Genomic DNA, 14,398 nt, shown 5'->3' with positions numbered 1-14,398 from the left:
AGGCTAAATTGACTTCCTGTAGGCATGGAAGATTTGTCCTTTCTTAGGACATTATTAATACCATGCTATTTTAAGAAGTCAAAGAAAGAAAACTTTGATCATCTCATTAGGTGCCAAGAAGGTATTTGTTTATTAAGAAGGTATAAGTTCATTATTAATTCTTGGTTAAAAAAAAACTTAAGTAGGAATAGATGAATAGTCTTTTATTTATATTTTTTGTAAAGATGTATTTCAAACCAAACCATCACGCTTTACTTTTTAGTGAAACTCGTGAAGCATTCCCATTAACGTTCAGGTGGAACAGAACAAAGATGCCTGCTATCACTGCTGTCTTTTAACTTTTCTTAAAAGTATTAGCCAATGCAGTTTGCCAAGAGAAATAAAACGTACATATATTGGCAGATATAGGAACAATTATTTGATCTAATTATATACTTAAAAAACTCAAGAAAATTGACTGAAAAACTATCAGAAACAATATGAAAATTAGATAAGGTGGCTGCCATACTGAACAATAGGTTTTATGTATATGAATAGTAACCATCTAGAAAATACAATGGGAATTCTGAATTAAAATAACAGGTTGAATAAACGTATATAATTTTGCTCCCTGCTGAACTCCACTAAACTTATGGCAAAGGAATATATATATATTTTTTTTGTGAGGAAGATCAGCCTTGAGCTAACATCCATGCCAATCCTCCTCTTTTTGCTGAGGAAGACCGGCTCTGAGCTAACATCTATTGCCAATCCTCTTCCTTTTTTGTCCCCGAAGCCCCAGTAGATAGTTGTATGTCATAGTTGCACATCCTTCTAGTTGCTGTATGTGGGACGCGGCCTCAGCATGGCCGGAGAAGTGGTGCATCGGTGCACGCCTGGGATCCAAACCTGTGCCACCAGTAGCAGAGCGCAGGCACCAAACCGCTAAGCCATGGGCTGGCCCAAAGGGATATTTTTTAAAAGCATAAACCCACAGGGACGGGCCGGCTCCATGGCTTAGCGGTTAAGTGCGCGCACTCTGATGCTGGCGGCCCGGGTTCGGATCCCGGGCGCGCCCCGAGGCACCACTTCTCCGTCCAACGTGAGGCCGAGTCCCACGTACAGCAACTAGAAGGATGTGAACCTATGACATACAACTATCTACTGGGGCTTTGGGGGGAAAAACTGAATAAATAAAATCTTTAAAAAAATAAAAAAAAAAAAAAATAAACCCACAGGGACGTGAGGAGCAACAGAGAATACAGCACCAGTAAAACTGTGGAAGCAATAATGCAGATGAACAAATGATAACCTACCCACGTCATTGGGGAGAACTGAGCATTTTCACCACTTACACCATAGAATCCTCAAAAGGCACGAAAGCGGGAAGTACAGAGCAGTCCACTTCGGATCCTATCTCTGCACTGTACCTGTTTACACGCAGTCCTGCCAGATACCCTGAGTGTGGTGAGCCCACTGTCTTCTAGGCCTTGCTCATGACCTTGCCCTCTGTGACCCAGAGAGAGACAAGTTTATTTTTTCTTGGGAACCTTCCTTTAATAGTGACAATATTGCTCTTTTGCTCATGCAGCGACAGTCATCTGCCGTATAGCGACGTTTCAGTCAATGACGGACGGCATATATGACAGTGGTCCCGTAAGATTAGTACCGGACAGCCTAGGTGTGTAGTAAGCTATACCATCTAGGTTTGTGTAAGTACACTCCATGATGTTTGCACAACAATGAAATCACCTAACAACACATTTCTCAGAACGTTATCCCCATCATTAAGTGACTCGTGACTGTAGTGTTATTCTTGCTACTGAGTTTTAAAAAGCCAAACTTTATACTGTTAAAGATACACACATAGCTGGTAAAACTATAAAGAAAAACAAGAGAATGATAACACAAAAGTCGGGAAAACAACTGCCTGGGAGTGGGACACACTGGCTTCAGGTGTGTTATTGATAAAGTTCTATTTCTTAACTTGGTTACATTTTACATATTTTTAAAAATTATAGTGAAAGAAAAGAACCCAGCAACAACTAAAAAAACCTCAAGGGCCAGCCCTTGAGTGGCCTAGTGGTTAAGTTCAGCATTCTCTGCTTCAGCTGCCGAGGCTCAGTTCCCGGGCACAGACCTACACCACTTGTCTGTCAGTGGCCATGCTGTGGCAATGGCTCACATCCAAAAAGAGGAAGATTGGCAGCAGTTGTTAGCTCAGGGCGAATCCTTGGCAAAAAAAAATACTTCAAACAACTAGGAATAAATTTAACAGGAAATATCCAGGATCATGTAAAGAAATCATTAAAACTTTACTAAAGATATAAGTGATACTTTGAGTAAATGAAAAGGTATATCATATGCATAGATAACGTATATTACATTTTCTAAAGATGCCATGCGTTATATTAATTAATTATATTTAATCTATCAAAATTAACATTCATTTGCATTGTGAGTGGGATTTTCCTCCTTGGGGGGCAGGGAGGCTTTGCCAAAATGGTAATAATATTTCATCTAGAAAAATTAATGTGCAAGAAAAGGGAAGTAGGTATTAGAAAAAAAGGAAGTAGGTATTAGAACATCTTTTGAAGCTACAATAATCGAAATAATTTGTACTGCAGAAGTAGAGCAGTGGAATATAACTGATAATCCAGAAATAGGCCTAAACACATGTGGGAATCTAGCTATGATAGCATTGCATGTCAGAGAAGGAAAGAAGGCATGTTTGGGGAAAATATCACCTAGATCCCTGCTTCAGCAAAAACTTTCAGATAAATGAAGATTTTTTTTAAAAAACCATACTCTTAAAGTAACAAAAAAACTTAAGAAAGCATGAATTAATTTGTTTTTGTTGTGATACTTTCTTTTTAAACAGATATAAAACCCAGATGCCATAGAGGAAAAAAGTGGATGTATGTATTTAAAATTCTGAGTGGAAAAATAATATTATAATCAAAATCAAAAGACAGATGACAAACTGAGGAAAAATATTTACACCACAAATGGAAAATTTCCGTAATTGACAAAGACCTTTTATAAATGAAAAGGACTAATAGTCCAGTACAGACAAGACAAAGGATTTGAACAGGCATTTTGCAGAAAAATAAATATGAAAGGCCAGGTAGACAATTAAAAAAATGGTTACTTCTCTCATAATTAAGGCAATGTAAATCAAAACTATGGGGTAGTATTTTTTATCTCTCAATTGGGCTAATGATTTAGAAATTTGGTGCTAACTTGAGTGAAGGTGTTGGAAAGCAGGGTAGCTTTGTAATTGATGGATTTATAATTGGTAGTGTGAAGTGTACAATTCTGAAGAGCAATTTGGCACTGTCAGCATTTTAAATGCAAAAACCTTTGGACTCAGGCATTGTTCCCCTGGGGAACATAGGAATATACTCCCCAAGTTTACCAAGAAAGACGTAAAACATTGTTTATCACGGCTTTGTTTGTAATAGTAAAACAAACACATCAAAACCCTGGGCACCATGTGGACATCGGGAGTGGAGCTAAAGCTTAGTCCATACTCCTGGTCCAGCTCTCAGTTGAACTGTGGAGATGTGGAAGGAACAGCTGCCACCCAGTGCGCCCATCAGTATGGAGTGGCTGCTGGAGGCTGCGCAATACCAGCCTGGTGGAGCTTCCTTCCTGGGGCCTCTAGGCTGCCAGGAGTAGCCAAGATTTCTGCCCAACTAAATGGAATTGAACTCCTTTGGAGCTCACTCTTGTTGTTGTCTTTTCCCATAAGGATTGTCATGGTGGCAGTGAGAACAGTAGAATTGACTCTGAGATAGCTAACATCACAGATTAGCTACAATACAACCTCACTGGCCTGGCATCCTCAGCAAAGTGAAGCCTTTGTATTTGGTGATGAAAACGGACCTGTTCGCATGTGAACACCAAGAGCACAAGCTGAGTGCCCAGCTGTGAGCTCCCGGGGTGTCGCTGCACTGGTGTTCTCCACACACGGTGCTTTGTCCCTGGCCACGGTCAGAGAAGATAGCTGCTGTGCTGGTCCTGGCCTTTTAGAGACGTTTAAAGCTGAGCCCACAAAAACTCTGTTGAGAAATACTACTTGGTTCTGGCTCAGTCACTCCCTCCTTACTCTGGTGGGCTGAGGTTGTCAGGTTACCCACCATGCTGTGCCTACAGAGCTTGCCCCACTCCCTGGTTCCAAGAAGAGTGGCAAATGGATGGTATTTGAGTCAGTAAGTTAGTCCCCAGTGAGGATCCACTCCCTTTGCTCTCCTCCCATCAGGTTGTGAGAGAATGAAAAATGTTTGCTATACTGGTTGCATGCAGTTAATAAGCATGAACTCTTGGCCTGGGGAAGGCTAGATTCTAGGGTCCTATAGTGAAAGGGACACAAAGCTTTCTTGAAAGTGGAGATAGGTAGATAGGTAAGGGAGTTTTTGGTAGAGGGATGGAGATAAAAAGAATTAAATCCCCTCTCACATCTTTCTAGCACTTCCTCCTACTCCAAGTTGACAAAAGATCTTTTTATTCTTTCCACATAGCCATGCTTGCGAAATTGGCTACATCTGGGGAAGATGTGATAAAAAGCAATTCTTCTACTGCTAGAACTCTTAGAGACAGGAGCTTCTCTCTTCGTAGGTTTTCGTTAATTTCCCTGTTTATGGGAAATATTCCCATCACGAAAATCTAGTCTAATCACCTTAATATAGAGCCTCACCACAGGCCTGCCCATCTCCTTACTGCTGAGTGCATTCGTAACTGTTCTCCTGCCTGGAAAAAGAGTGTGGCCTGTACCTTATGCCTGATGATTGATGCCTAACCACTGTGGTCCTTCCTTCCCAGCCTTTCCCCTCACCCAAAAGCAGGAAACATGTGGTCCCCTTTGTCTGTGGGTGTAGGAAGTCTGAATTCTATGTTAGTGGACCCTGTGAAGACTTTAAAATCCCCAGTGCTAGATAGAAAGAATCAGAAATGTTTATTGATAAAAGTTTTTGGATTTGTTGGCCTTTTTTGGGGAAGGAAATATTCCATTTAATAGGGAACTGGTTCAAATACTTGTAGTTATGTTCATGCAGTGGTATATTATTTAATTCTTTAAAAAGATCTGTATCTTCTGGTATGGAGAGATCTCCTAGTGCAATTATTCATTGATTAAAAACTGTCGTTGTGTTTGCAATATAATATCCCTTTTGTATAAATATAATGTTGGTGTATGCATGAAATGTTTCAGGAATAAGTCGTGAGTATATTTCTTATGGAGAGACATATGGAAAGGATAGCATGTTTTGGTTTTTATCTTTTTGTACTATTTGATTTTTCCTATTATAGAATTGTACATGTACTTATTTTTATGACTTGGGGTTGTTTGGGTTGTGGGATTATAAATGCTAACCATTCTTTGTTTTTGTCTTCCTAATTTTCAGTGCTGTACTTTTATCTTTTTACTTTTCAAAGTTAAATGGAATTCCATCTTTCTATTCATATATTCTTAGGTTACACAGGATGACATCAATTGAAAGAGAAGAAAAAGAGAAAGTCAAAAAAAAAGAGAAAAAACAGGAAGAGGAAGAAACGATGCAACAAGCTACATGGGTAAAATATACATTTCCAGTTAAACATCAGGTAATTTTTATTATAATCATTTAAAATAGTGTTAGCCATTTCTGAGACTTCTATTCTGCAACTTTGAATACTTAATCATTTTCTTTTACTTTTGACACAATCTTTTTTTTTTTTTTTTTTTTTGGTGAGGAAGATCAGCCCTGAGCTAACATCTGCCAATTCTCCTCTTTTTGCTGAGGAAGACTGGCCCTGGGCTAACATCTGTGCCCATCTTCCTCTACTTTATATGGGACGCCGCCACAGCATGGCTTAACAAACAGCGTGTCGGTGCGCGCCCGGGGTCGGAACCAGCAAACCCCAGGCCGCCACAGCGGAGCACGTGCACTTAATCGCTTGTGCCACCGGGCTGGCACCTTGACACAATCTTTTAATTAGTATAGTTGGACTGAAGTAAATCTTTATGGCAATTTTATAAGCATAGGTTTATCTTAGTAGAATATAAGTGGGTTATTTGACCAGTTTGTTGAAATTGTTGTAAAACTGTGTTACTTTTTTCATACATCAAGTTTTTTCATAAATCTTTGATTCCCATTGAAAGTAAAATTGATTGATAAATTTAATTAATTTGCCTGACTGTTGATCTTTTTTGGTAAAAATGTCTAAAACCACATGTGCTTTATAAGCATTCTCATTCTTATTTAATCAGAATGTTTTCATTTATACCAGGTTTGGAAACAAAAAGGAGAGGAATACAGAGTAACAGGATATGGTGGTTGGAGCTGGATTAGTAAAACTCATGTTTATAGGTTTGTTCCTAAATTGCCAGGCAATACCAATGTGAATTACAGAAAGTCATTAGAAGGAAGTAAGTAATTGAAGTTATTTTTCCTGCATAATTGTTTCTGATTTGTATTATTTCTTATAAATTTGTAGTATATTGACCATATTTCGGATAAAAGTGTTTTTCTGAAATTTGTAATAGAATGTGCAAAATTACTAATGTAGTTTATTAGTTATATAAACTCTAAAAAATTTTAAATTACCTTTATTCAAAGGATTTTGATATCCAGGATTTCAATTAAAGAAAGATGATAGAATAGAATTTGTTTAAAAACAAAAGCCCTCAGCCACCTAATTATTTTTCTAAAATCTTAAATTCAGTACTGCTTGGCTTCTTGAGGACTCACATATCTGGTAACCCAGCATTGTAGCACATACCAAAAACCAGAAAGGAAGTGATAGAGGCTTCCGTAACACTATCACATAAATGAGGTATTAACCCAATTTATGCTACTGGCTAATAGTTTTGGTATTTAGAATCACAGAACTCTAGCGGTGAACTGCCCTTTTAAGAGACCATGTATTTTGAAACTAATGTTACGTGAGCAAATTATTTCAAGAAGATATTAAGCACATACTGAAGTTCACACAGATGGAGTGATAGAATCCTGGCTGGAACCATGTCTTCTGGCTTCGATTGCCCTTTTGCACTCTACTGTGCGGTCCCTCCTTTGTTATCTAAGCGATTTTCAAAAGCAGTTCTGTGCACTATGCAATATAGTTTGCTAATTTATATTGTGCTGTGTCCTTTCCCAAGAAGCGTATGCTATAGTGCCAAATAAGTATTATTTACATACCTAGCTAACAGATTTGGCTTCCTTGTGAATGGTTCTGGTGAAACCCGGACTGGTAGATTTTTGAAACTCTTAATTTGGGAAAGTTATCATTGGATTACCTTTTAACAGAAAAAATATGTATTTTATAAGGCTCACTGGAATTTATTTATAGGAACCAGGAGTGTCTAGCACATAGTAGATGCTCAATAAATGTTTCTCTTTGCTAAATAGAAATATTCAGTTCTCTTATTATCTGATTATATTCAAGCTAAATGTCCATTATAATAAATTCCAAAAGATTGTTACAATTTTTTATTACCATTTTGTTGCTCCAGTTGCCCATGTAGCACTTAGAATTATAGAGCGCTTTTGTTTAATTGTGTCTGACCTGGTTTCACCTGTGTAATAAAATCCACATTATCAATATGCAAAATATTTAGGCTTTTGCAAATTTATTTTGTATCTGCTTTCCTTAGCATAGTGTTTCCCACTGTCCAAATCTGGGCCTTTATCCAGTCAGGTACTGAGTTGATCTTCTAGCATCTTTTGAGCTGTTCCTCCCGGGTGGTAGCAGGGAAGAGAGCAGCAGTGTACATTGCTAGCTTAGCTTAACTCCAGAGTGGGAATTACAGTGAAGGCAACAGTGTATTTATATACTGTTGGTGTGTATCAGTGTAAATTATGCTGTTTAAAATCTCAGAACTATTGGTCCCTATAATCACGGCTAATCTAATCTGATCATATAGAGGCACAGATGTGTTGAAAAACAGAGAGAAATGCAGTTCAGGGAACACTTGACATAGCCTCAGAAGACCAGAGTGTTCAGCTTGTTTGGCTGCTGACTGTGTCCCTTATCTCTAACCTCTTCTAACTCAGACATATGCATTTGTTTTGCACGTTAATTAATAAGCTTTAATAAAGGATATATATTAATATTCTTTATGTCAAGAAGACTTTTAATAGGACAAAAAAAACCCAAACATTTTTTAGTTGTCGAATTTAAAGATTTTATTTATTTATTTTTTCCCCCAAAGCCCCAGTAGATAGTTGTATGTCATAGCTGCACATCCTTCTAGTTGCTGTATGTGGGACTCGGCCTCAGGATGGACGGAGAAGTGGTGCCTCGGTGCGCCCCCGGGATCCGAACCCGGGCCACCAGCATCGGAGCGCGCGCACTTAACCACCAAGCCACGGGGCCGGCCCAGTTGTCGAATTTAAATATCAGGCTTCTTATAGCTTGTAAATGGGGCTACCACTGTCATATAAAGCTCTTTTCGAGCAACTTGAAACCATTGAAAAAATATTGCCTCGTTGTTCTGAAATAACTAAAGAAGCATTGAATAAGGAGAGTATCAGTTTAGTTTTTTGTCCTTTTGTTGCCTGTGAGATCCGGACATACCCCATCACCCTTTTTTATGATTCTTCTCTTCCCTCACCAGTATCCTGTTGTCTTGACAGGTACTGAGTGTATTTTTTGCACACTTTTCCCTTCCCTCAGCCAAACTTTTCTGGAAGGAGTCATTCATTTAAGTAAAAAATAGGTACGCCTTGCTAAGTCCTTGGGATATTTGGGTTCAAGTGAAGAAGAAAAAGGTAGAAAATCCCTCTAAGGCCCAAGAATGTTTATCTAGGCAATAGTTCTGTTTTGTGGGTTTGATTTTTTTTTTTTCTTATGGAAAATTTGAAACTACACAAAAATGGAAGAGAATAATGAACTCCCAGGTAACCATCATTCATCTTCAACAGTTATCAAATTCTATCACTCTTCTTTTAATTGTCACTGCCCACTTTTTTTCCTGGAATTTTTTCCCTGTATTTAAAGCAAATCCCAGAAATCATGTTATTTATCAAAAGTAGTTCAGTATATATCTCTAACTGAACTGGACTTTTTTTTCCATAACCATCATGCCATTATCACATTCAACAAATTAATAATATTTAACATATTAATCCTCTGATTCTCAGCTCATATTCTGATTGCCCCAGTTATCTCAGAGATGCTGTTTTACTGTTGGCAGTAAATCAGGTCCAAACAAAGCAACACACTGCATTTGGTTATTTCTCTTAAGTCTTTTTCATTCTATGATACAGACTTAAGTATTCTTCACCTGGAGTCCATGGATAAACTTCAAGGTTGTCCAAGAATCCATTGAAATTGATTACAAAAATTTGTGTATGTACCTTTTCTCTTGGTAGGGGATCATAGCATTTATCCAGTTCTAATATGGTTCTTGAACACAAGGTATGTTAGAAGCCACCGATACAGACTTTCTGAAGTCATTGAACGGGTTGAAATAGTCTCATGTGAAGGCTTCTGAAGCACATCTAAAATGCAGTCCTGGGGCCGGCCCCGTGGCTTGGCGGTTAAGTGCGCGCACTGTGCTGCCGGCGGCCGGGTTCGGATCCCGGGTGCGCACTGACGCACCGCTCCTCTGGCCATGCTGGGGCCGCGTCCCACATACGGCAACTAGAAGGATGTGCAGCTATGACAGACAACTATCTGCTGGGGCTTTGGGGGAAAAATAAATAAATAAAAAATCTTTAAAAAAAAAATAAATAAAAAAATAAATAAAATGCAGTCCTTCTTTTTATGCTTTAGGTCAGCTGAGCATATAAGAAAGTATGTAGTATCTTCAACTTTTTAAATAAGAAATAATGGAGTATAAATTGCTGGAAAATACTTGATAATTTCCACTAAACTAGATATATTAAAGTAAGTTGTTAATATTCGAAATACCTGTAGTTACTGTATACTCGGTTCTTTTCAGCCAAAAATAATATGGATGAAAATATGGATGAATCAGATAGAAGAAAAAGTCCACAAAGTCCAAAAAAAATAAAAACAGAACCTGATTCTGAAAAAGACGAGGTAAAAGATTCAGATGCTGCAAAAGGAGCAGACCAAAGTGAAATGGACATTTCAAAGATTACTGAGAAGAACGACCAAGGTAAGGAGAGTCGAGTGTGGAGGGCAGCCTGGGGGTGATGAGAATGCACTGGATCTAGTTCACACAGCAGGAAAGGTACTGCATTATCTTTTTCTGGTAACAGCTTTATTGAAACATAATTCACATGCCATATGATTCACCTATTTAAAGTATACAATTCAGTGGTTTTTAGTGTTTCACAGAGTTGTTTAACCATCACCACAATCAATTTTAGAATTTTCATCACCCCAAAAAGAAACCTCATACCCATTAGCAGTCAGTTCCCAGTCCTCCCTAAATCCCCCCAGCCCACCAAGACTATGGCTTTGCCTATTTTGGACATTCTATATAAGTGGAATCATGTAACATGTGATCCTTTGTGACTGGCTTCTTTCACTTAGCGTACTGTTTTCAAAGTTCATCCATATTGTAGCATATATTAGTATTCCTTCATCCTTTTTTATTTTCGGATAATATTCCATTGTATGGATGTGCCACATTTTGTTTATCCGTTCATCAGTTGGCGGACATTTGGGTTGTTTCTACTTTTTTGGCTATTACAAATAATGCTGATATAAACATTCGTGTACAAGTTCTTGTGTGGACGTATGTTTTCATTTCTCTTGAGTAAATACCTGGGAGTGGAGTTGTTGGGTTGTGAGATAACTGTTCGTTCAACCTTTTGAGGAACTTACATTGTCTTTTATGAAAAGTCGATTTTTAAAAACTAGATAAGCTAGATAATTCATGAGCCATAAGATATTTTATAACTATAAAATACTTATACAAAATCTTACATGAAGGTACTCTACTGGTGTATGCAATAGCTGTAACTAAATTATTTTTTATTATGGCATTCCATTTTTAGATACTAAGAATCAGAATATTTAAATATTTGGCATATATGTATTTTTTAATCTTTTATAAAGTTTAACCCTGTCCATTGACCTATTTTAATCATATCAGAAACTTTGAAATATATAGATATTTATATCTAAGCTCTTGAGTGAAAATAAGAAAAATTGGTAGTTTTTAAAAATATTATCATGAATTCTACATTTAAGACTAAAAATTACACTTATGTAAATGTCTTTGTTTCACAGATGTAAAAGAAGTTTTAGATTCTGAAAATGATAAATCCTTTAAGGAAGAACCAATGGAAGTAGACGATGATGAGAAAACAGAGTCACATATAAATTGTCAGGAAAGTCCTCAAGTAGACGTGGTGAATGTCAGTGAGGGTTTTCATCTAAGGACTAGTTATAAAAAGAAAAGTAAATCATCCAAACTAGATGGACTTCTTGAAAGGAGAATTAAACAGTTTACACTGGAAGAAAAACAGCGCCTCGAAAAAATGAAGTTGGAAGGTGGAATTAAGGGTATAGGAAAGACCTCTACAAGTTCGTTGAAAAGTCTGTCTGAGTCATCAATAATAACAAAAGCAAAAGAAGGGTGTCAAAGTGACTTGCTTAGACAAGAACAAAGCCTTAATGCAAGTAACTATACATCTGAAGACTTGATTCGGGGATGTTCACCAAGTGATTCCTCAATTCTTGGAATCAGTGATCCTGATCATACAGCAAACAAACTTTATCCAAAAGATCAAGTGTTAGATGACGTCTCCGTTCAGAGCCCAGAGACAAACTGTCAGAAACAAAATTCCATTGGAAATGACATAGATGAGAGTCTCTCTGAACCTGCCAGTAAAGGCCAGGAACCCAGTAAGATTAAAACAAAAGGAAGTGATTTTCTCCTTGATGACTCTAAACTAGCCAGTGCAGATGAAATTGGTACTTTGGTCTATAAGAACAAAAAACCACTTATACAGGAGGATAATGACACCATTGTTTCTCCTTCCCAGAGCCCTTTACTTCCATCAGTACCGAAAAGTAGCAGTGATAGAGATATACCATCTCTGTCAAAAGCAGTGGACTTTGAAGGAAAACTGGGATGTGATTCTGAATATAATAGCACTTTGGAAAATAGTTCTGATACTATGTCTATTCAAGACAGCAGTGAAGAAGATATGATTGTTCAGAATAGCAATGAAAGTATTTCTGAACAGTTCATAACTCAAGAACAAAGCGTTGAAGACATGGAACCATTGAAACATGAGTTTGTTTCAGAGAAGTCCACTGGAAACTGTGATGACAGGCTGCAGGGTAAGGTAACTGAAGCAAATGGTAAAAAACCAAGTCAAGAACAGAAATTAGAGGAGAGACTGGTTAATAAATGTGTTGCTCAAATAAATCTAAAAAATATCACTGACAAAAAGAATAATGAAAATCGAGAGTCTGAAAAGAAAGGACAGAAAGCAAGTGCCTTTCAAATAAATGGAAAAGATAATAAGCCTAAAGTATATTTGAAAGGTGAATGCTTGAAAGAAATCTCTGAGAGTAAAGTAGTAAGTGGTGACATTGAACCAAAGGTTAATAATATAAATAAAATAATTCCTGAAAATGATATTAAGTCTTTGACTGTTAAAGAATCTGCTATAAAGCCATTCATGAATGGTGATGTCATCATGGAAGATTTTAATGAAAAAAACGACTTGGAAACAAAATCATCTTTACTGAGATCTTCAGATGCTGAAGGTGACTACCAAGATGGCCTAGAGACCCTGCTATCGACCAAAGAGTCTGAGAGTGCACAAGCTACCACATCTCCACCACCTCGTCCAGAAAGCAGTTCAACAAATCAGGTAGAAGATATGGAAATTGAAACCTCAGAAGTTAAGAAAGTTACTCCATCACCTATTACTTCTGGAGAGGAATCTAACCTTAGTAATGATTTCATTGATGAAAATGGTCTGCCCACCAACAAAGATGAAAATGTCAGTGGAGAATCTAAAAGAAAAACAGTCATCACAGAAGTCACCACCATGACATCCACAGTGGCCACAGAATCAAAAACCGTAATCAAGGTAGCAAAAGGTGATAAGCAAACTGTGGTCTCTGCTACAGAAAATTGTGCCAAATCCACTGTCACAACCACCACAACAACAGTAACGAAGCTTTCCACGCCCTCCACAGGGAGCAGTGTGGACATTATCTCTGTGAAGGAACAGAGCAAAACCGTGGTCACCACAACCGTGACAGACTCACTGACTACCGCAGGAGGCACTCTGGTAACATCTATGACTGTGAGCAAAGAATATTCCACAAGGGACAAAGTGAAACTCATGAAATTTTCAAGACCCAAAAAGACTCGCTCAGGTACAGCTCTGCCATCCTATAGAAAGTTTATCACCAAGAGCAGCAAGAAGAGCATATTTGTTTTGCCTAATGATGACTTAAAAAAGTTGGCCAGAAAAGGAGGAATCCGAGAAGTCCCCTATTTTAATTACAATGCAAAACCTGCCTTGGATATATGGCCATATCCATCTCCCAGACCAACCTTTGGTATCACATGGAGGTATGTACTTTAAAATGTATTTGGGAAAAGGATAAAGTTTTAAAGGAATTATCTAATAAGACTATCTCATTTTTTTTAAATGGGATAATAGAGATAAGACAGGGAAGCATATATTTAATGGCCAAAGTTCATAATGGAAATAAGATACAGAAAGTTTTGAACTTGGCCAGCTGGTAGGTACTAAAGTTTACTTAGGAAAAAATGTTTAACAACTGAAAATATAAAGGAATCATTTAAAATGAAATTCAGTTTTACTTCTCACAAAACAAAAGAAATATGTCAAACATGGTTGTTTTTGTAGTCTAAACTTCCAAGTTATTGCCATGTATTTGCTCTGGGAATGAGATAATTGCAGAATTGGATAATCACCAATTTTCTGGAATGTTTGTATTTTATTTCTGCTAGGTAATTCATAAAAACGTAAGACAGGAATCCTTCCTGTAAATCACACAAGGTTCATCATAATGTGGAAAGCTTCCTAATGTAACTTATTTACATGATAAACATTTGTTTTAGAGTTCTCCGTTATTTATGTGAGAAAAGGTAGTCTCTGAGATTCCTTAGGGATTTTTTTAAAACCCAGAAATAGTTTTAATTTAAAATTTTCTGGGCATTAAGCTTTGGGAATGAGTCATAAGTAAATAGTGCTGGCAGTTGTAAGATCATGTCATTTTATATTGGGAAAGGATCTTAGAAGTTCTTCTCTTTCCTAGATATATAACAATTTGCCTCTGGCCACAGAGGGACAGTTAGGAATAGTGCCCGGTTTTCCTAAACCCCATCCAGTACTTTATCTGCTGTATCACATTTCACATATTTGTCCTTGCTTTGTCCTTCTTCATGTCTTCGTCTTTTTATCTTTGCACCCTTACAATTGAAAAGGATGGAACATAGACATTGAGAACATAAGAGTCCTGT

At 37.4% G+C, this 14,398-nt stretch overlaps 1 protein-coding gene across 17 annotated transcripts in view; it reads left to right on the top strand.

Moving 5' to 3' along the window:
* BPTF (bromodomain PHD finger transcription factor) overlaps positions 1–14,398 on the top strand; it is a 144,327-nt gene that overhangs the window by 82,603 nt on the left and 47,326 nt on the right. For all 17 annotated transcript variants that reach the window (XM_087441439.1, XM_087441448.1, XM_087441447.1 and 14 more), the window contains 4 exons: positions 5,454–5,583; positions 6,250–6,388; positions 9,908–10,087; positions 11,170–13,480. In XM_087441439.1, coding sequence (XP_087297565.1) covers positions 5,454–5,583; positions 6,250–6,388; positions 9,908–10,087; positions 11,170–13,480 — 2,760 coding nt within the window. The remainder of the gene's footprint in view (positions 1–5,453; positions 5,584–6,249; positions 6,389–9,907; positions 10,088–11,169; positions 13,481–14,398) is intronic.

This window comes from Ceratotherium simum, chromosome 16, assembly GCF_057802395.1.
Source record: "Ceratotherium simum simum isolate JZ-2026a chromosome 16, ASM5780239v1, whole genome shotgun sequence".
Taxonomy (NCBI): domain Eukaryota; kingdom Metazoa; phylum Chordata; class Mammalia; order Perissodactyla; family Rhinocerotidae; genus Ceratotherium; species Ceratotherium simum.
The sequence above is the reverse complement of the archived record's forward strand: the minus strand, read 5'-3'. Positions and strand labels throughout refer to the sequence as shown.